Raw genomic sequence first — 21,632 nt, 5'->3', positions numbered from 1 at the left:
GAATTACCCTTCTCCGCTCCTTACTTCATTCCGTCTGTGGATTTGTTGATTGGGTTGGGGGCAGGGGCTAAAATAGTCCATGGTGGGTACTTGAACCTACCCAGCCCCAGCAGGCTTCCAGCTTTCTCCTCACCCCACCCCCTTTTTTTTCTGTACCACCCCCCTTTTCTAGTCTATGACTAAAGCTCTCAAGGAGTATTTATGGCCAGGACAGTGTCTACTGTTGATCTTGTGATTATGCTAATGGTTGACCAGAGGCTGCTGGAACTGATGGTCTGGGTGACTGGAGAGCGAGTAGGACTGTGTCTGTATTTATAGCACAGCCCCTTCTCTCTCTTTCTCTCTCTCTCTCTCTCTCTCTCTCTCTCTCTCTCTCTCTCTCTCTCTCTCACCATCACCTGCTCAGGTAGCAGTTATCAGGATCTCAAGATCTCCTTGTGAGGACAGATAAGAGGCTCAGGTCTCCAGAAACAAATGTCTCAGTTCTTGGCCCCTTGTTCCCACCTACATGGGACAAACCCAAGAGGCTCAAATTCTGAGTGATACCACTATACGGTATGAAATCCTCAGTGGGCCTCGTGGCCTCAGGGGGCAGCCATGTATGTCTGTTCCTGCCTTCCTGGTGATGTGCAATCCAGTGGAGGTAAGCTGTGTCAGCCATAAGTCTTTCCTGGGAGTCTTTGGCTTTATTTGGGTCTGACAGACATGATCATCCCATGGAAGTCTCTGTCCAAGTCTTGACTAGACAATAAGTCATTTGTGGCCAAAAGCTTTATGACATAAGGACTCCTGCAGCAAGCCCTGTGGATTCTCTATGTGAGTTCTGTTACTGTCTGTCTGAGACTAGTATCATGAGAGAGGCAGCTCGGTCTACTCTGACACTCTCTTGCCTCAGACTCCTCTGTTACTGGGATTATGGGCATACACCACTACCAGCTTTTGTTTCCAGCGTACACACGGTAATTGTATACATTTATGGGGTCACAGATCCTCACAGGCTAGTGATATTAAAAACTGTCATTTGTAGTAATGCTCGTCATGGCTACAGCAGCGTCTTAGGGGACACAGAATACAACAAGTTCTATCACTACAAGGTTTGCTACATTTTATTTTATTGTTTAGCAACAATTGTAATAGTTTCAAGTCTAAGTTGCTTGGTGACAGGCTGGGGTGGTACTCCCTTGTAATCCCGGTGATTGGAGACTGAAACAGGCTGTCTTAGTCAGGGTTCCTATTCCTGCACAAACATCATGACCAAGAAGCAAGTTGGGGAGGAAAGGGTTTAGTCAGCTTACACTTCCGAGTTGCTGTTCATCACCAAAGGGAGTCAGGACTGGAACTCAAGCTGGTCAGGAAGCAGGAGCTGATGCAGAGCCGGTGGTGGAATGTTTCTTACTGGCTTGCTTCCCCTGGCTTGCTCAGCCTGCTTTCTTATAGAACCCAAGACCACCAGCCCAGGGATGGCACCGCCCACAAATGGGCTGGGTCCTCCCCGCTTGATCACTCATTGAGAAAATGCCTTACAGCTGGGTCTCATGGAGGCATTTCCTCAAGGGAGGCTCCTTTCTCTGTGATAACTCCAGCCTGTGTCAAGTTGACATATAAAACCAGCCAGTACATAGGCGAAGCAGGACTCCAAGACTAGTCTGGGTTTCCTATAAGAACTTGACTCAGGGGCTGGAGAGATGGCTCAGCGGTTAAGAGCACTGACTGCTCTTCCAGAGGTCCTGAGTTCAATTCCCAGCAACCGCGTGGTGGTTCACAACCATCTGTAATGGGATCCGATGCCCTCTTCTGGTGTGTCTGAAGACAGCTGCAGTGTACTTATATATAATAAATAAATAAATCTTTAAAAAAAAGAGTTAAAAAAAAAAAAGAACTTGACTCAGAGTACCTAAAGGGGAAGCAGGGAGGTAAGAAATAAATAAAAGCCACCAGTCACATCCACACTTTCCCCCTGGCATTAGGGCATCCTGTCTGGGTGTCCTCTCTTGGGCACAGTGCAAACCTTGAAAGAAATTTCTGCCTTTGTTCAGGGACCTTCACCAGGAAACTCTGATCCCCAAACTTATGGTCTTGAGTGGCCTATCTGTGACTGCCCCCAGCAGCTTACAAGGGAACAAGGCCTACCACCCCAGGGAGGGGAGGACAGAAGGACCTTGAAGATTTAATAACAGGAGACTAAGGAAGACTCAGTGAGAAGCTGACTGAGTACTTGTGGTAAATACTCTGGACTTTGGGGAGTGAGTGTGAAATCTCACGTGCTCTGAGCCACGTTCTCAAACTTGCTATGTAGCTGGGGATGCCTGTGAATCTTGTCCGGCTGTTTTCTTAACACTCAGTGACAAAGGTGGCCCGGAACAGAGAGAAGAGGCTTCAGGAACAGACTTGAAATGGAGAGGAAGCCGTGGGTTCTGCAGGAGGGAAGTATGAGTCTCCTGAAATTACAGTACCTGTAAGAGATACTCCGGACCAGTCCCTTGACCCAAGCTCACCAAGGCCATTGATGGGGGTTGAAGAGGGGGAGGCAACATGGCAACATCTTTCTGGGTCTCTTCACATTTGATATAGGCTTGACAGGTGACATTGTTTTAAGGCTTGGAGCTTGTGTAGTGCCTGGGGAAATTGGTTTTCCTGGGCTTGGGCTTGGTATCCCTCTCTGTCTCTATTCTGTCTGTCTGTCTGTCTGTCTGTCTCTCTCTCTCTCTCTCACACACACACACACACACACACACACACACACACTCACAGAGTACTGGAGTGAACCCCAAAACATGCTAGTCAAATGTTCTATCATGGAGGGATATTCCTCGATCTCATTGCCCTCCTCCTCCTCCTCCTCCTCTTCCTCCTCCTCTTCCTCTTCCTTATCTTCCTCCTCCTCCTCCTCCTCCTCCTCATCCTCCTCTCAAGACAAGAGTCTTACCATGTAGTCCAGGCTAGCCTCAAACTCATTATCTTGTAGTCCAGGCTAGCCTCAAACTCACTATCCTCCCTTTCCCATTTCCGGAGGGCTAAGACTGTAGGCATAGGTCACCTCACCTGGCCCAATTCTAATTTTTGAAGCTATTTTTGTGCTTGCAAGTTAACTTATGGTTTGAGTTGATGGTATAAAAAAACATATAAACAAACCAATAAGATGACCATACTTGGTCTCAGGAAGCTGGTCCCCTTCCTCTGAGATGCCCAGCCTGCTGCATGCAGTGGGCAATGTCTCCAGCTGCTTAGGCTGCAGACTTTACTATGGCTCAAACTCACACACCATGTCGGTTTGAGTTCCCAAGGTTGCCAGTCAAAAACCTTGGGCATCCTTTGTGAGGTCTGCTGGTGGGGACTCAGTGTTGGGGGGGGGGGTGGATAGGATAAACAGGGGCCTAGAGGGAGTTTCTCAAATTCCAAACATTTGACCTCAGAATTTGGCAGAATTGGTCACTGACTCTGCTACGAGCAGAACCGTTCTTCTTGGCCCCTTGCCCTCGGCACCTGCTGCCCCATTGGACACCGCAAGCCTCTAGGCTCCGTTATTCATGTTTGCGAAGATGCCTCCCCTGGGAGAAGGGCCTGGCTTCTTCCCGGAGCCAATTTAAACCCAAAGGGGCCTTTAAAAATACATTTAAGAGTTGTCAGCTCACTCCTGCTGGGAACCCAGTGACATTCCCATTCCTGTGTGTCAGTTCGTTTTTCTTTAGATTCGTTTTTATATAAACATCCTCCTGCAAAGTTATTCTCACATTCTTAAGGAAACTCAAGGCTCCAGCCACGCGGATTCCTAGCCTGTTCCCTTTGCTAAAATCTCCCACCATCACTGCCACCACCACCGCTTCTCTCCTGCTCACCTGCTTCCCCAGTCCTCGGCAACTCTGGGCAACGTGAAGCCTCTGTTTGTTATTTATTATCTCATACACTCTGTGGACCAAACCCCAGGCCTTGTCCGTGCTAGTCAAGTGCTGTCCCAGTGAGCGGCACAGGGTGCTATTCATTTAAATACCTCTCCTGATTTCTGAAATCCCCTCTTCTCAAGGTTACCTTTCCTGTGCTAGATCCAAAACCAGGTCTCCTAAGACGGAGGGGCCCAGTTCACCCATTCTTCTCGTGGAAACCTGAAGTAGAACAAGGGCCTGGACCAAGGCTAATCACAGAGGTCAGAGGAGCTCTTGCCTGAAAGGAAGGAGCTTAGCGGTCTCCGAAGAGAAGGGAGGAAAATTAATATGGTAGACCTCCAAGGGCTGTCTCAGGCTTCTCCGTCCCCGTGACGTTTCTGTTGAACGTGATCTCCCCACATCTCCCTCCAAATTGCTGTTACTAGAGTCATGCATCACTGCGCCCCCGGGAGACGTTGCTACGGAGACTTGGCGTGATTTCCCTCGTGAAGACTGTTATTCGGTTTTAAAATACGTGTCTCTGTACCCAGGCTACCACAAACAGCCAACGCGGTGGGCACAGCACAACTCCAAGGGAACTCCACGGGAACTCAGTGTATCTGTCAAAATAATATGTTTCTCGTTCTCTTTTTTTCCCCCTTTGTGCTGGGGGTTGGGTCCCAGACTAATGATCTGCGTCTCAGCTCCGGTTTTCTTACTTTTAAAGCTCACAGACACCCTTAGGTTCCTCCGGCGCCCTCAGAAAGTGAAAGTGGACCCACGGAAAGAGAGCCGGAGAAATTATCTATTTCTGCCACCATGAATATGCCAGCTGAGACAGCGCCTGTATTACTCATGTTAGCTTGGAGATCTCTCAGAGTCGGGTCTCAGAGGGCGTAGTTTCTCCAGTTCTGTCCTCCCAGAGCCAGATCTCTAAGGCTCCCTCTTCACAGGGTCTGCTCTCCCAAGATTAGTCCTGCCAGGGTTGATCAGCTCAAGGTCTGGTCTCTCTCTCAGGGCCTGACTCTCCTGAATCTGGCCTATCGGCATCTGGCCTCTTGTGCTCTGTCCTTGCAGGGTCTGTACTCCCAGAGTCAGGTCTCCCAGGGGCTGTCCTTTCATCATCTTTATATCAGCTGCTGGTTTCCCATGGTCTCTCAGGATCTTTTCTCCCAGGGTCCCCTGGGTGTCTCTCTCCTCAGAGCCTGCTCTTTCAGTGTCTGTCCTCTTGAGGATCTGATTGGTCTTTTATAGTCTGTCTTCACATGGTCTCCTTTCTCAGTATTTGGCCTCTCAGGTCTGTCTTCTCATGGTCTGCTCTCTTGGGGTCTGGTCTCTCACGGTCTGTCATTTGGCAGTAATATTTTGTGCTCAGGATAAAGATTCATTTCCTTGACAGTAACTTATACAATGGGGGGTTGTGTTGGTGGACCACTTCTTCTGATCGTAGTGTTTGATATTTTAACATGAACAAAGATCTGAGAGCAGCAGATATGTTTAACCCGATTTAAACATTGCACAATGTCTATATGGTTCAAACATCGAATTCACTCTGTTAATATGTGCAATCTTTCTCTTTTTATTTATGTGTGTGCAGGAGAGGAGAGGGAGAGAAAGGGAGAGGGAGAGAGGGAGAGAGAGAGGTGTGGACTCATGTGCTGTGGCCTAAGAGTGGTGGTCAAAAGATAACTGTGGAATTGGTTCTCTCCTTCCACCTTTATAAAGGTTCCCAGGATTCCACAAGGCCTATGTGGTACAAGTTTTACTCACTGAAACGCATCTCTGGCCCTCAGGAGCTGCTTTTAGTATTAAAAGATAGAACCAAAAACAGAGTTTGAGGCCAACCAGGGCACTACACAGTAATACCTTGCCTCAAAATGAACACATAAATACACATGTTCTAATTTGCATTCTGTTGCTGTCATAAAAATACTAACCAAAACTAACTCACCGATTGCAGGGTGGGGGTGGGGTTGATCTAGCTTATACTTACATCGTAGTTCATCACTGAGGGAAGTCAAGGCAGGAATTGAAGCAGAGACTCCAGGGAAGGCAGCTTACTGGCCAGCTCTCCAGGCTCTCTTTTAGCTAACTTTCTTATGTCTTCCAGGACCACCTAGGGACCAGTTGCCTAGGGAGTGACGCCACCCACAGTGGGCTGGGCCCTCTCGCCTCAACCATTAATGAAGAAAATGCCTCACAGACTTGCCCACAGGCCAATCTGATGGGTATTCTCTCAGATGAAGTTCCTTTTCCCCAGATTACTCCTAACTGTTAACAAAAATATAACCAGAACAACATAAATAAATTTACTTAACCCGGTTTTAAAAACAAGAGTTTAAAAACACTTGAGAGGAGATAAATTTCCTCCCGTTCTCCTACAGCCTGAACTGATGTAAGACAGAGTGACAAAAGAAAAGCACTCATACTTTATTTGCACATTTGTAAGCGTTTACACAAGAAAAATGAAAACCCTAGAATAGCAGTTCTCAACCTATGGGTGGAGACCCCTTCAGGTCACGATATTTAATTTATTAAATTACCAGATATTTACATCACCATTCGTAACAGTAGCAAAATTACAGTTACGAAGTGGCAACAAAATAATTTTAGGGCTGGGGGTCACCACAGCATGAGGAACTGCATTAAAGGGTTGCAGTGTGAGGAAGTTGAGAACCGGTGGGCTAGGAGACACTTTTAGACCTGAACACTCATAATCTACATGGGATAAAAAATAAGGTGGGGAACAGGAACTAGGAAGATGCTGGTCAGGAAGAACGTCTTTTCCATGAGCTTCATCTCTGAGTTTCAAGAAGAGAAGAGAAGAGAAGAGAAGAGAAGAGAAGAGAAGAGAAGAGAAGAGAAGAGAAGGTCAGAATGGCCTTTGCACACTCCCTGGTCTTGAAGACCTTCTCCCCAGATAGTCAACAAGCTCTCACATTCTCTTGACACTAGGCCAAGCCTCCACTGCTGAGCCAAACCCTACCCCAATCCCACGTGGCCAATTTCGAAGTCCAACGAATACAGATATGTCAGCTCTCTTTCCTTGTCAACCACTGAAGCGATTCTAGTGTGACTGTGACTCTGAAATACACTCAGCTTGTAAAAGACCCGTATTTGAAATTTTGTCCTTAATACCTGTTTTACAAACTGAAGACAAGCTATGTTAGCCCTCCCTCATCCTAGCTGTGTGATACTCATAAATGAGTTCTGATCACTACAGTGTATCCCGCAGTTCCCGTCAGATGCTATAAAAAGTAAAATAGTAACTTCTTCTTCAGTGCAGTTTTCAGGATCTTCCAGAAGTGAGACCTGGGTAGCAGGTAGTTCACAGAGTTCTGCTTTCTCACGAGGGCAATGTTTGTGATGGTGAAACTGCCACTGTCAACGTGAAGAAATTCAGAATCACCTAGGACACCTCTAATTCACCGCGAGTATGGACTGTGGGCTGGGGCAGCAGAAAGGAACCAAAGTAAGGAGAGCGCCAGTCTATAGACACACCCCCTCCTTCCCGGTGCACCAAGGTGTGAGCGGACGTGCTCCGCCACGCCCAGCTTCTCTCAGAATGAGTCCGCTAACACCCTATCAAAATAAATCTTTCCCTTCCTTTAAAAAATTTTTATTACATTTTAATTTACTTAGTAAATATGAGGGTATGTATAGAGGTCAGGAGACAACTTGTGGGAGTTGGTTCTCTCTTTCCACCCTGTCGGCCTTAGGGATCAGACTCCGGTCCTCTGCCTTGGTGGGCGGTGCCTTTACTCGTTTCTGTCGGGGATCTTGTCATGGTATGGGCTAGTCACTTTTCATATGGCAAGTTAGGGTTATGCAAACACGGTCTACTGTAAACTTCGAAGTGCGCAACGGGACCCAGAGAAAAGCAACATCACTAACAGAACAGTGAGCTGTTCCCAACCTCCCTAATGCTGTGGTGACCCTGCCCCCCGACCATAAAGTTATTTCACTGCTACTTGATAACTGTAATTTTGCTACTGTTATGAGTCATAATGTAGCATAATATCTGATATGCTACCCAACAGGGGGTCGCGACCCACAGATTGAGAACCCATCAACTATCTCTTCCGGAAAAGCCCAGACCCTGCGGCCATTGAGCCCTCTTGTGCTTTCTTTTGGGCTTCTGGACCTTCTCTGGGACATACTCAGCTGCCTGCTTCCTCTGCTGTGTCCTGTCCTGGTCTCGCAGGAAGCTAGAAAATAAAACTTAAATTAAATGACTCTTAAGTCAGAAAACTTACTCTTGTCAGGGGCGACGGGACCAAGTGCACAACTCAGCACTGCCCATCCCGACATGAATCCCTGAAGTCTCTTCCTCCATTTCCGGAGCTGGGATAGTTCGGCATCACTCAGGGCTGAGTCACAGATTTGAGTTGACTATGGAGGTCATTCAAAGTCACGCACGCAGCCGGGACAATTTTAGAGCTCATTTTTTAAAAAGTATCAAATAAATTTACATTTTAAAAATTGTGTGTGTGTGTGTGTGTGTGTGTGTGTGTGTGTGTGACGCTGTGCATGTGGACGTCAGAACCACCTTTGGGAGCTGGTTCTTTCTGTCCACCGAGTGGGTCCCAGGGCTTGAATTCAATCATCGGTCTTGGTGGCAAGCACCCTTACCTACTGAGCCATTGCTGCCTCTTAATTCTTTAAAAAAACTACATTAAATACATTAGGGGGTGGGGACTGGAGAGATGGCTCAGCGGTTAAGAGCACTGACTGCTCTTCCAGAGGTCCGGGGTTCAATTCCCAGCAACCACATGGTGGCTCAAACCATCTGTAATGGGATCTGATGCCCTCTGCTGGGGTGTCTGAAGACTGCTACAGTGTACTCATATGCCCAAAATAAGTAAATAATTCTTTGAAAAAAAAGACAAACATTTTTTTTGGCTGGGTATATATCTTTATTTTTTTTTAAAGATTTATTTATTTAATGTATGTGAGTACACTGTAGCTGTCTTCAGACACACCAGAAGAGGGCATCAGGTTACATTACAGATGGTTGTGAGCCACCATCTGGTTGCTGGGAATTGAACTCAGGACCTCTGGAAGAGCATTCAGTGCTCTTAATCACTGAGCCATCTCTCCAGCCCTGGGTATACATCTTTAATCCCTGCACTTGGGAGACAAAGATAAGAAGACCTCTGCGACTTCAAGGCCAACCTGGTTATATACTCAGTTCTAGGCCAGCCAGACCCTGTCTCCAAAAACGTTTTTAATTAAATTTATTTATCACTTTACATTCCCAGCATTAACCCCCCTCATCCTCCCCGTACCCCCTCACAGAGATCCTCCCCCATTCTACCCCCTCCCCCTTTGCAAAGGGAGACTCCCCTCTGGGAATTAGCCTCTCCCCCAGGGAACCCCCCTTCAAATTTTTTAACTTATATTTTATATGTATAAGTGCTTTGCCCGCATGATGTGTGTGCACCACACGTGTGCCAGGCACCCGCAGAGTTCAGAAGAGGGCGTCAAACCCTCTGGAACTAGAATCGGGGAAGACTGTGAGCTGTCGTGCGAGTGCTGGGAATCACTGGTACTAAGCCGCTGACACCTCCCAGTCTCTAAGAGTCTAACACACAGCTCCACTCACACAAACGCTAACATATGTGGTTCCACACATAGATTGTAACATGTGTCGTTGCACACAGATGGATTTTAACATCCTTAGTTCTGTACATACAGAGTCTAGTATGTAGTTTCACACAGCACACACATTTCCGGGGCAAGACAGATTCCTGGTGTCTTTGGTTGTCAAGGTGAGGAAAGGGTCTGGCAGTATTGAAGGGACGTTAGTCAAGCCTTAACCTCTGGTCCTCTGAACCCTGGTCGTCAGGGCCGCACAGGGGCAGCATGCAGACAAGAGCGTTTCTTCATTTAATGCAAATCGTTGCCTGTTGATTTGTCCTTTTCTAATTTCTGTGGAGTCTGTAGACATGAACATTGGAAATGAGATCACTCGAGGTCCCCTGCTTTGCTCTAACTTCAGTAATTCCTGTTGCCAACACAGAAGGATCCCTTCCCGCCTCCCTCCCCTGACATCCCCTACACTGAGGGGTCCAGCCTTGGCAGGACCAAGGGCTTCTCCTCCCATTGGTGCCCAGCAAGGCCATCCTCTGCTACATATGCATCTGGAGCCATGGGTCTGCCCATGTGTTCTCTTCGGATGGTGGTTTAGTCCCTGGGAGCTCTGGTTGGTTGGTATTGTTCTTATGGTGTTGCAAACCCCTTCAGCTCCTTCAACCCTTTCTCTAACTCCTCCAATGGGGACACCGTTCTCAGTTCAATGGTTGGCTGTGAGCATCTGCCTCTGTATTCATCATGCTCTGCCAGATCCTGTCAGGAGACAGCTCTATCAGGCTCCTGTCAGCTTGCACTTCTTGGCATCAGCAATATTGTCCTGGGTTTGGTGGCTGTGTGTTTATGGGCTGGATCCCCAGGTGGGGCAGGCTCTGAATGGCCATTCGTTCCTTCAGTCTCTGCTCCAAACTTTGTCTCCATACCAAACCTGAATATTTTTGTTCCCCCTTTAAAGAAGGACTGAAGCATCTGTACTTTGGTTGTTCTTTTTCTTGAGCTTCGTGGGGTCTGTGGAGAAATGTTTTCATTTTTAACTCTCTGCAGTGCTGTGTATAGAACCCAGGCTTTACCCTTGCAAGTCATCCTGTCCCTAGGTGCCCACAGAAAGTGGATCCCTTCAGCCCCAAGGCAGGTTCTTTGAGCTATGGCCCTGAACAGAAACAGGGCCCTGAGCCTAAGCCAGTTGCCCTCTGCTGCTCTGCTGCCACAAGAGGGGAAGAGTTTGGTTTATGCTGCCGTAAGGGGGGTGGGGGGAAGGGTTTTTTGTTTTGTTTTGTTTTTTGTTTTGTTTTTCTTTTTGCCTTTCCTTTTGCGAGCTTTTAAAGTTTTAAGAATGATCTTAAACTTCCCAGGCCTCCTGCCCAGGGCATTAAAGACCACAAGTCTGGAGAGTTGGCTGAGCAGTTAAAAGCACTTGCTACTCTTACAAAGGACCTGCCTGGTTCCCAGGTTCCACGTGGTGACTCACAACCATCAATAACTCCAGTTCCAGAGAATCCAATGTCCTTTTCTGCCCTCCATGGGCACCAGGCATGCATGTAATACACACACACACACACACACACACACACACACACACACACACCCCAGAAAAATCTTTAAAAAAACAAAAACAAAAACAAAAACAAAAAACGACAGCAGCAGTGCACAAATACATGTGTGATTGATCCAAGCTGTGCACAGCACTTACCCTCCAGATTTGCTGGCACACCAAATACTTACTGTGGCTCCTGTTTGCTTCTCATCCATAACCTCAAAAAAAAAACAAAAACAAAAACAAAAACAAACAAACAAAAAAAAACCGAAAAACAAAAACAAAAAAAAAAAGTTTTGAGCTGAAGTTTGAACGACAGTACGGAAGCCTTTGGGAGTGGAGTCACCTAGTGGCTATTGTGCGTGTCTGCACCGAAGCTGACGTTACATGAGAAAAAGACCTCTGGCTGAAACTTGGTTACTTTAAGGCTGAGCATGGTGACACACGTCTTTAATCCAAGCACTCAGGAGGCAGAGGTCGGCAGATCTTTTGAATTCAAGGGCAGCCTGGCCTACAGAGCAAGTTCTGGAGTAGCCAGGGCTGTTAAACAGAGAAACCCTGTCTTGAAAAAAACCAAATAAAATAAGATGAAAATTTTAAATTAAAAAAAAAATGTTTAAAACCTTCAGTTTCTGGGGAATTCGAAGTTAGTCATGCAAGACAAAGGGAAAGGCCCTTCAGCAAAATAGAAGGCATGTCCTGTATCAACCATCGCAATGGGAGGGACTGTCTGGACATTAATTCTTCAGCCTCTGTCTGTATGCATCACGCTAGCTAACCGTATCTACAAGAACTGGTTTCCTTGTGGAACAAAAATGCCTAATTCCACACAAAGTCTTCCAGCTGAGTATTTGTGGCGCACTTCCCTGCTGCTGAGCTGTGGGAAATGTAACCTGTCTCTCTCAGGAAGACTGTCAGCGTGTGTTGGTAGCAGTGTTGATAGACTTGGTTGGAATGACACTGCTTCTGGGAAGAGAACTTGGGAGAATACAACCCTAGTTCGTTCACCTGGGTACAAAACTAAGGAAGGTCTGAGGTGAAGCCGGCTGCTGCTGGAGATGCTTTGACCGTGGCTAAGACTACTGCCTGCTCTCCCAGAAGACCAGAGATGGATTCTTAGCACCTACACAGTGGCTCACAACCACCTGTAACTCCAGTCCAAGGTGATCCAACACTCTCTCTGGCTTCCAGGGGCACCAGGCACACATGACACAGGCAGACATACCCAGAGACAAAACACCCTTAGTCACTGCTCTGTTGGTGAGACACCATGACCAAGCCAAGTATTATAAGAGAAGGCACTGAATTGGAGGCTTGCTAACAGTTTCTGAGGTTCTGTCCATTATCGTGGCTGGGAGCATGGTGGCAGGGAGGTGGAGAGGTACTGCAGCAGAGGCCCAGAGAGAGCTTTACACTGTGATCTGCAGGCAGAAAGACCCTGGCTTGGCAGGACCTTTTGAAACCTCAAAGCCCACCCCAGTGACACATTTCCTCAACAGGGCCACACCTCTTAATCCTTCAAATCCTTTCAAATTGTTCCCCTCCCTGGTGACTAAGTATTCCAACATGTGAAGCTTATGGTGGTCAGTCTTATCGAAACCACCACCACACACATATGCATAAAATGAGGAAAAGCTTAGAGACAGTATAGAGCATGGTATCTAGCCTAGGCTTGTATCTGGGTCTGAGATGGAAAGCCAGTTCTTCCGTCACTCTAACATGGCCTAGCAACGTCACGCCTCTGGACCTTGTAAGCCAAAGGCATATGCTTCCAGTACATCTGCTTTTGGTGCACACATCTCAGTCGGGCTTTGTGACTTTATAAGAGAAATTTGAGCCTCTAATCTAACATGCAGGGGGCAGGATCACAGCTCCCAGGACGGCCGAAAGAAAAAGGAGTATCTTCCCTCATAGGCAACAATTCTAGAAGAGAAACTTGTCAACTCAAGGACCTCAGCTCCCTGCCAGTACTCTTCACCTAAACGAGGAGTCCATGTGCTCCCCCAACCAAAGCTAAACGGTCATCTCAACCGTCCATGCCAAAGCCTTCCAGCAGGCATCCTTTGAAACAGGGTTTCTCTATGTAGCCCTGGGGGGGTCCTTGAACTTTGTGTGTTCTAGGCTGTCCTCAAACTCACAGAGATTCACCCGCCTCTAACTCCTAAGTGCTGGGATTGAAAGCATGCCCCACCACCATGCCGGGGCTCCTATTTTTGACTGCAAAAAAGAATGGGGGTGGCAATATCTATGCCGGCGAATTTTCATCTAATAATGCAAAGAAAATGAGACCTGTTGTAGAATTTCCTCTACAGACAGAGAACACTGCTGAGAAGTACCCTGCCTCTCCACCCCCAACCAAGACCACCATGGGCTGGTGAGAAGTACCTTGCACCCTCAAACCAGGACCACTCCAGGCTGCAGCCTCACAAGAAGCAGCTAAGGAGGTGCCTGATTTCCTTGACCTCTATTCCAGCTTGCCCTTGCCCACCCCTAGCCGGCCGACTAGTGATTTAAGTCTTTTCTCAGACTAACAGAGAACTCATGAAGGACCAGCTCTTTTCTACACAGCTCTCGCTCACTCTGGGTGCTTCCGCAAGTTGGAGAACTTGGGGTGACTTGGCTTCTGCGGATTTGAAAAGCACCAGGGGTGGACTAGACTCTTGGTGAGACCACGGAGCCCTCGGCAAAAGTTGTTTGCACAGATGCCCTCACGGTGGTTTCTATGACGAGGTGTGGATTCCAGAGTTTGTTTTGTTTTCAATTACATGCCCAGTGGAATGCACGGAGCCCCAGAGGACGAGTGCAAGAAAATGTCATGTTTCCTACGTTCAGACAGAAACACGGAACTCGTGAGAGAGAGGCTTCCACAGACAGTCAAGGAAACGACACACCCCAGATGCAACAGTGGTAAACAGTTTTTATTCAGGCAATGAAACATGGAAAAAATATATTAGTAATTATCATAATAATTTCTTTTGTGTGAGTATAACTTTTACAAATATTTACCTGACATATAAAAAGGGGAATTACTATGTGTATAAAATCTATGAGGATGATTATTCTGCACAACACCGTCCTGACAGCAGGAGTCAATGCAGTGTGTGCCCCCCTGCCACTCCGGGGCACCAGGAGGTGGGGTTGGGGGGTGGGTGCTGGACACAGTGGAAGCAGATGTGCAAATAAACACTTGGCACGTTAGTACAGTGGGTATCTATTGGCAAACACAGACTCGCTAACGGCAATACTAGAAAGTTGACAGGTGCCTTGGAGACTCATCCGAGTGTCTGAGTCCTCTCCCAAGGACTTTGAGGGACAGCACTGAGGCTGAGGGTGTGATCTTCACACTGCCCTGTATCTGGTCTGGATGGAGTTTCAGAGCTCAGATTTCTGTGTGTCCATTTGCAAAGTGATTCACAAATACCGAATCAGTTTCTTTCGTGATGTGGGGAAGTGCTTTTGCTGAGTGTACTCAGATGCCACGAGAAGGCAGGGGGTAGCGTGGCATCCTGAGAGTTGGTATTGAAGACTCCATACAGGGAAGGTTCAGGCCACACCTCAGCCCCACGCTTGGCCTCCTCTGAGTGGTAAAAACATCACACAGTCTACCTGAGGCCAGCATGGCAGCAGCATCTCCAGACTAGAACTATAAGGGGATGTGTGTGTGTTTACATAAAGCTGAAACCGTGGTGTCATGGAGAAAGTCATTCCTCGGGAATCTTATTTGTCCAAATCTAACTGCATGCTGAGAGGCACAGACAGGGGGCGCTGCATCTGGGTGGGAAGGACTAGAAGTGCGAGCTTCGCTCTCCGAGGGGCCAAGTGCTCGCCTGAACTGTTCTAGAAACGCCTATGGAGAAGACCTGGTTCTACACGCGTCTCCCTTTTCTCTCCATATCAGGAAGGACTTAGTAGTAAATATTTCTTTTTTTCTGATTTTCCCCCAGCACTGGGGAATGACATTCAGGGACTTGTGCTGAGCAAGTGTGTCACCAACTGAACTACATCCCCAGCCCTGGTAAATTGCTTTTTAAAAAATAATCGGAATCTGGAGGCCAGTCAAACCTTTCTTGGACATTAGTCTCCTTTGAAATAACTTCATTGTTAAAACTTTTTGAAAGGCGATTTCTTCCACCTTTGGCTTGGCGGTCTGGGATCCCCAGACCTTACCTGTTCATTGGTAAGTAAATAATAATCTGTTACCCTTAAAATGCTTCATAATATAGACATCTCTAAACTCCTTGCCTAAATCTATTTTGTACTCTTTCAACATCTATATTCTCTCTTCCCAAGAAGATTTAAAAAAACAAAAAACCTGAGAGCGAGCTTAGAGGGCCACAGTCCCACAGAGACAGCAGGGGCAGCTGAGGCGTGAGATCACCAGCTGAAATGAGCCTCAGGGAATTCGGGAGGGGCTTCAGAAGGTCCACACCACCTTCAATTCAGTATGCCTTGAGCTTAGGCCACAGATCCTGAAAGCCCGTGGGCCGCCGAGTGCCCTTTCTAGCCTGTGCGATCTTTGCTGAAAGCGAGGACTTCGGCCGGCCAGGCTCAACCCAGGCTGCCGAGCGAGTGTGCAGACATGTGTGCGCAGGCAGTGCCAAGTCTGCAGGGAGAACAGGGTTGGAAACAAAGTTTAGCTTAAGCTCTAACCCTGAAGTCAGGGATTTCATCCTACGCGCTCGCTCCCGGCCTCCCAACCGCGTGCTCCGTTCCGCACTTGTTAGTTTGGTCTGTTTCTGAAGACGCTTGAGTCCGCACTAGAGCTTCAGAGAATACCAAGTCTGGGGGGACTCCCGGTCTCCAAACAGAGTAAGCGCCGCCTTCCAGCACACAGTAAACCCGTCCGTCTGTGGTACTGACTGACAGGCAAGAGTCGTCTGGACTTTGGCAGTGCGGAACTGAAGGAACAGTTCTATGCTGAGAGTGTCAACAAGATCACCTAATATTCCTAAGCCACTCGGAGCATTTCTCTTGTATTTTAAATCTTTTGTTATTTATTTTTACAGTGCCGGGGATTGGCAACACTACCACTGAGTCACAGCTCCAGCTCTCGAGAAGACAAGGGCCTCACAGTATAGCCCAGTCAAAGCCTGAACTTCTGGTCCCTGCCTGCCTCCAGGGTGCTGGGATTTACTTAGGATTATCTGCATGTGCCACCAGGCCTGGTCCCCCACCCCAACCCCCTTTTAATCACTTAACAAAAAAAGCATTTGGCCCCCAGCATGTGGTGAAGAAAACTTTATATTTTTACTCTCCAGAGTGCTAAAAAGCTTTTTAGGGCTTATTTAATTAAAAGAAAATAAATAGACTAGTATATCTTCTTAATTTGCCAGCTGCGCGGGCTACATTCTTATTCCTGTTGGAGAATCTCCAGAAGCTAGAAGCTGTGACATTTCCTGGTGATGGGGGTGACTAAGAGGCCACTGGCAAACATTGCTTAGAGGGCTAGTTTATGCCCTCTGCACATGGGGACATTTATCAAGGCCTGTTTTTCAAGGCCTGTCTGCCAGTGAGGCAAGGAGGGACGGTCACCACTCCTCTCCTGTGCCTTGGTTACACACAGCACAGCACAAGATGCTTTAAAAACATGCATGCTTAAAAAGATGACCGGGGAAGATGTAGTCCCACGGCCAAGCACTTGCCTGGCATGTTCAAGACCCTGGGTACAATCTCAGTACTACCAAAAAGAAAAAAAAAATAGGAAATAAGAGGTTTATAATAGAGACCACTCTGAAGGCTTGCATACTGAAAATAAGTCAATATAAAATGAGCACACACACTGATGCCGCTGTAACACTGTAGCAGAAATTTCCGCGGGGTTGGGGAGGGGGGTTCTTAAAATGCAAAATTAGCTTCCCTTGAGGAAGATGGCCAAGCTGGCACTGGGTCTATCCCTTGAAGACACTTGAACACGACACTACATGTACTGCTATGGGCTTCACGTTAAGCCACTGTGACTAAATTCAGAGCCCAAATGATTGTCAAGCCATTTCTCCAACCACAGATAACTTCTGTCTGCTTGTGTTTTTTTGTACAAAAGGTTAAAAGACAGTAGGCCTCAGGATACAGCCTAACTTAAGCACCTGTTATAATAAATGCATATTGACAAGATGTGATTTCTAGCTTGAAAAGACATTGCTTCCCTGGGGCTAAAGGTTACACCACATGGTAACGCGCTGCTAAGGACACTGTTTATAAGATCTATGGAGGCTCTCTACGAGGCACAATTCATTGCTGGACTTGGCTCATGCAACGGTGTTACAAGGAGGAAAATATATGTGTACTAAATAGTGTACACTTACTATGAAGACTCAGGGTGTTAAGATTAAGGCAAAATAAAAGCAATAAAACCTAAATGGGTTTGGCTTTGCCTATCATGGAAAGGAAGTCACCAGTGCCAATGTGGGGTATTCTTATTTGGGGGTTAATGTCCCCCAGTGTAAGTCCAGTATGAGTTCACAGACTTTTGTTTTGTCTATGTGGAACTTCTCCCTATTCCCCTCCCCAGCATTCAAGCAGTCTTTGCTTAAAATATGCCCAGGGGAGCTACTGGACTCTTTACTGCCTGTTTTGTTTTAAAACCCAGCTTGAGTAAGGAAGGAAGAATTTGTTGTGGCTGTTGTTTTTAAGTCTCTAAAAGGGTGCTGTCTGCTAGTAAACATAGAAGATTAAGGATCTTCACTCTAACTGGTTTGTAAGCGTCCACCATCTTTTAACAAGATCAACTAAACCTTTCCCAAGTCCCATTTGTGTGTGTTTCAAATAGATGACAAAAGTTGACTTTGTTTCGGAGACTAACCGGCCCCAAGTGGACACATGCAGCCTAGGCCAACTCTGAGGGAGGTTTATGCTGCTGGTCACGTGATGCTGCTTTCAGCATGAGCGCGTGGGGCCACGCTGAGCTTCTGAGGTGTCCAAATACCGGGGCAAGAGACGGCACAGCAAATCTTCCCTAGACGTGAAACCTATGTCCCCTGGCCTTCACACGCTCAACCTCTCCACCCTGACTCAAGGTTTAGTAGGATTTTTGAGAAAAGGACTATTTGCCTGGTGCACTGCTGTCCTTAAATTCTGGGCTCAAGTGATCGTCCTGTCCCATCTCCCACTAGCTAGGATACCCCATGCTTCCACTCACTCCTTGTGTAAAGCAAGGCCCCATGTAGTTAGTCCAGGCTGGCCTCCGAGTGGCTATGTAGTTGAGGATGACCTCAAATTTCTCATCAGCCTGTCTCCACCTCTGGAGGGTTGGGTTACAGGCACGCCCTCCAACATTCTGGGGGCCAAACCCAGGGCTCTGTGTACAGGAAGCTGTCTACTAACGGAGCTACATTCCCAGCCCCTGTGAAGTCTGAAGCTGGCTTTTAGACCTACGGCTCTGTTTCAAAATAAGAGTCTATATTTATTTATGTAGCCAAACTCCTCCCTAGAGGCTCTTATCTGCATCGAGGGGGTGGGGTGGGGAGCAGCAGAATGTACAGTCTGTAAATAAAAGGGAGCTTGGAGCCTCCTAGACAAAGTGTTCGTAATGATGGGCCAGACCGTCCCCCGCTTCGATAAAACTGACGATCCTGAAAATTTTAAAGGTTAACTAGGCCATAGAAATATCAGGAGCTGGGAAGATAAACCCACACAGTTGCCACAAAATTAGAAATGTCACAAACTTGGGAAAAGCAAGGACGACAGCGAGATGAACTCAAGTTGGAGAAGCATAAGCCGGACCCAGCAGCAGCGTGCCTAAGGGAAGCTGGCAGCCTGGTCGCGGGGCTCTGCGGTCACGTGACTCCATCTCCACCAGCCTGGCCACAGCTGCGCGCGGCGAAGCGGGACGGACAGGCGGGCAGCAGCAGGCATGTGCTTTTGAAACAGTTATTTTTCTCTGCAAAGGGGGGAGATATTTCTGGATAAGGCAAGATAATGTGGTCACGACAGAAGCAGCCAGACTCGGATCTGCACAGCTCACGGGACGACTCTCAGTCGGCCTTTCCAAGCTTTGCGATCAACTCGTCACAGATTTTTGTCAGTTCTTCAATCTCTTGATTCTGAAAGACAGAAGATGATGATTCTGCAGGCTGTTCGGAGGGGAAAGCCAGTGGCTAGACCTTCCTTAGGCATCCTAGTGGCTCTCCACTTCTCTGCATCGGTCTTTACAGGAAAGAAGGCCAAATGCCTCCCACCCAACGAGTGCCTGTGTTCACACAGTACTGTGCTAAAACTGAGCTGAGGGCCGGGGAGCCACCAGCCCTCTTGAATCTTGCTATAAACCTTAGGTCCCAGGTTCTCTCTCTGGTTGTGTGGGTCACTTGCTAAAAACGCAAGTATGTGGATTTCACTTAATCCGCACACCGGCGCTTCAGGGAGTGGGATTCCAGCTCTAACTCAGGTGTGTGAGTCAGGGCAACTCAGCTATAACCCTGTATGGACGCATACAGGCTACACAGCAGGTCCAAACCCTGGAAACCGCTAATCAGAGGGAAATTTAACTGGTGTCACAGAACTTCCATAAGCATCTTGAGAGGGAAAGTTAAAAGCGAATATGCACCATTAAGCCCAGTACATGAGGGGCAGGTGTGAGAGGCAGGCAGGCATCAGTCTGGAACCCTTAGCACCCACCTCCATAACGCTCCCCCGACACAGCCTGGGCAAGCGCCTTTTCACACTGCCTTCCAAATGAAATGGCCTTGGGCTGGTCTCTCTGTTTCACTGGCATGTCTGATGGCCAGCAGCCAGCCTTGAGCCCGGTGACATTATCTCTGCTGTCAATTTCTCGGCATCAATTATGTTGGGCTGTGATTTGATTTGGGCCGTCCTGCCCATGATAGGATGCCTGGCAGTGTTTCTGGCTTCTACCTGCTTAGAGGCTCCTAGCATCTCCCTGTTACGACAGCCAAACTAATCTCTAGGCATGGCCTGGCGCCCTGGGAGGCAAATCCGCTCTGAAAACTGAGGATCCCCAGCAATGAGGGAAAGTTTACTCTGCGCAAAAACACACATCGAGAATGAAAGGCAGCCATGGGACCTGAGCAAGTGTCCAAACCCCTGGACTCCGGTTAAAACACAGCGTTTGTCTTCTGAACCCTAGTGGCTGAGGACCCCCTTAGCCTTGGTTAGTAATGCCATGTGTGTCCCCAGACTCGCTTCATAAGGGAGCCGGCCTGCAGGGTCTGAGTGAAAAGATGGAGGCCGCCTTCCTCTCTCCAGGTCCGTGACAAGCTAGGTCTACCAGGGGCTGGCGGGAGCCAGATGTCCCTGTGTCAGCCCCAGGAGCCCTCCATGACCGTCCCCTCCCTCCATACCTTCTGCTGAAGGGCCCTCTCCAGGGACTCCACCTTCATCTGCTCCCTCCGGAGTCCAGCATGGAGAGCCGCACTCTCAGCCTTCGCCTTGGACCGAACCTGAGCGATTTCCTCGTTGGCTCTGTGAGGGGGTTTTGGGTTTGTTTGGGGGAGAGATAACGAGTACACAGGTTAGAGACCAGGGACAGACAGACACAGAGAGACAGGATGCTAACTACTGACTTCGCAAAACACAGACTCGGGCTGCACAGATGCTCAGCGGTTAAGAGCACTGACTGCTCTTCCAAAGGTCTTGAGTTCAGATCCCAGCAACCACACGGTGGCTCACAGCCATCTGTAACGGGGTCCGATGCCCTCTTCTGGTGTCCCTGAAGACAGTGACATGTATTCACATACATAAAATAAATAAAAATTTAAAAAAAAGACTTCCTTTTCCATGTAAATAGTGCACGAAGGCCACTCTACATCAAACCTTTGTTATGAGACTGACAGACTCCCACGTGGAATAATTCTGGGTTTTCCCACTGTCAACTGTTGCCCTCCCAATGTCTGGGAGTTACAGCCCTCAGAAGCGTCCTCATCAATGAGATTCCAGAGGAAACAGGTCACTTAAGAAACATCCGGCTAATCAATAAAGCTGCTACAACTTTACCAGCAACGAGATGTAAAAATTAAAGTGATGAGCACTTGTGTGACACGTGTGTGTGTGTGTGTGTGTGTGTGTGTGTGTGTGTGTGTGTTAGTGGTGGGGGTGACTGAAGCCAGGGTCTATCACTGAGCTGTGCATGGCCAAAAGTACAGTATGGTCATCTCCTAAGGATGCAAAGACAGAACCACACACAACAGGAAGGATGGGAGGCACGGCGTGGGGACCAAGAAAACCCAAAATAAACGTACCTTATGACACAGCCATCCCAACTTTGTCTAACTTTGGTTATTTACAGAAATAACCTGCTAATGTGGCTGTTTTCAACATGCAAAGTTTAGGCCAATCAAATGCTCATCCATAAAGAAGCTGTAGTGAGTGGCCAGAGTTGGCTCAGTGTTTAAGAGCACCGGGGGCTCTGGCACAGGACCCGAGCTCCACAGGGTGGCTCACCCTCCTCTGGCCTCCGCAGGCATCAGGCACACAGGTGATGCTGACATACATGCAGGCAAAGTACTCACATGCATGAAGTAAAAATAAAAGATCCTACTGTCTAACACAGTGAGTAGACCGAGCTGTGTGTCCTGACATGGACAAGAGAGAAATTTGGAGGCTATTTTGATGTATATCTCAAAGCAACAACAACAGGAAGATACCATTTGGGGTAGCCTGTAAAAGCACAAAGGCAACACAAGGACACACAACGA

General features: G+C 47.8%; 2 protein-coding genes across 10 annotated transcripts in view; both read right to left on the bottom strand.

The window, feature by feature from the left end:
* Erich1 (glutamate-rich 1) overlaps positions 1-21,632 on the bottom strand; it is a gene marked incomplete at its 5' end in the record, with an annotated part of 52,793,804 nt that overhangs the window by 8,705,057 nt on the left and 44,067,115 nt on the right.
* Positions 13,884-21,632, bottom strand: part of Tacc1 (transforming, acidic coiled-coil containing protein 1) — an 83,348-nt gene continuing 75,599 nt past the window's right edge. For 9 of the 10 annotated variants that reach the window (XM_087588397.1, XM_087588398.1, XM_087588404.1 and 6 more), the window contains 2 exons: positions 20,280-20,400; positions 13,884-19,025 (listed from right to left, as the gene is read on the bottom strand). In XM_087588397.1, coding sequence (XP_087444523.1) covers positions 18,957-19,025; positions 20,280-20,400 — 190 coding nt within the window. In that variant the 3' untranslated portion in view covers positions 13,884-18,956. The remainder of the gene's footprint in view (positions 19,026-20,279; positions 20,401-21,632) is intronic. The other variant, NM_001004107.4, reaches the window with a different exon arrangement.

Source organism: Rattus norvegicus, chromosome 16, assembly GCF_021556685.1.
Source record: "Rattus norvegicus strain SHRSP/BbbUtx chromosome 16, alternate assembly SHRSP_T2T, whole genome shotgun sequence".
NCBI classification, from domain to species: Eukaryota; Metazoa; Chordata; class Mammalia; order Rodentia; family Muridae; genus Rattus; species Rattus norvegicus.
This window is presented reverse-complemented; position numbering and strand designations above follow the sequence as displayed.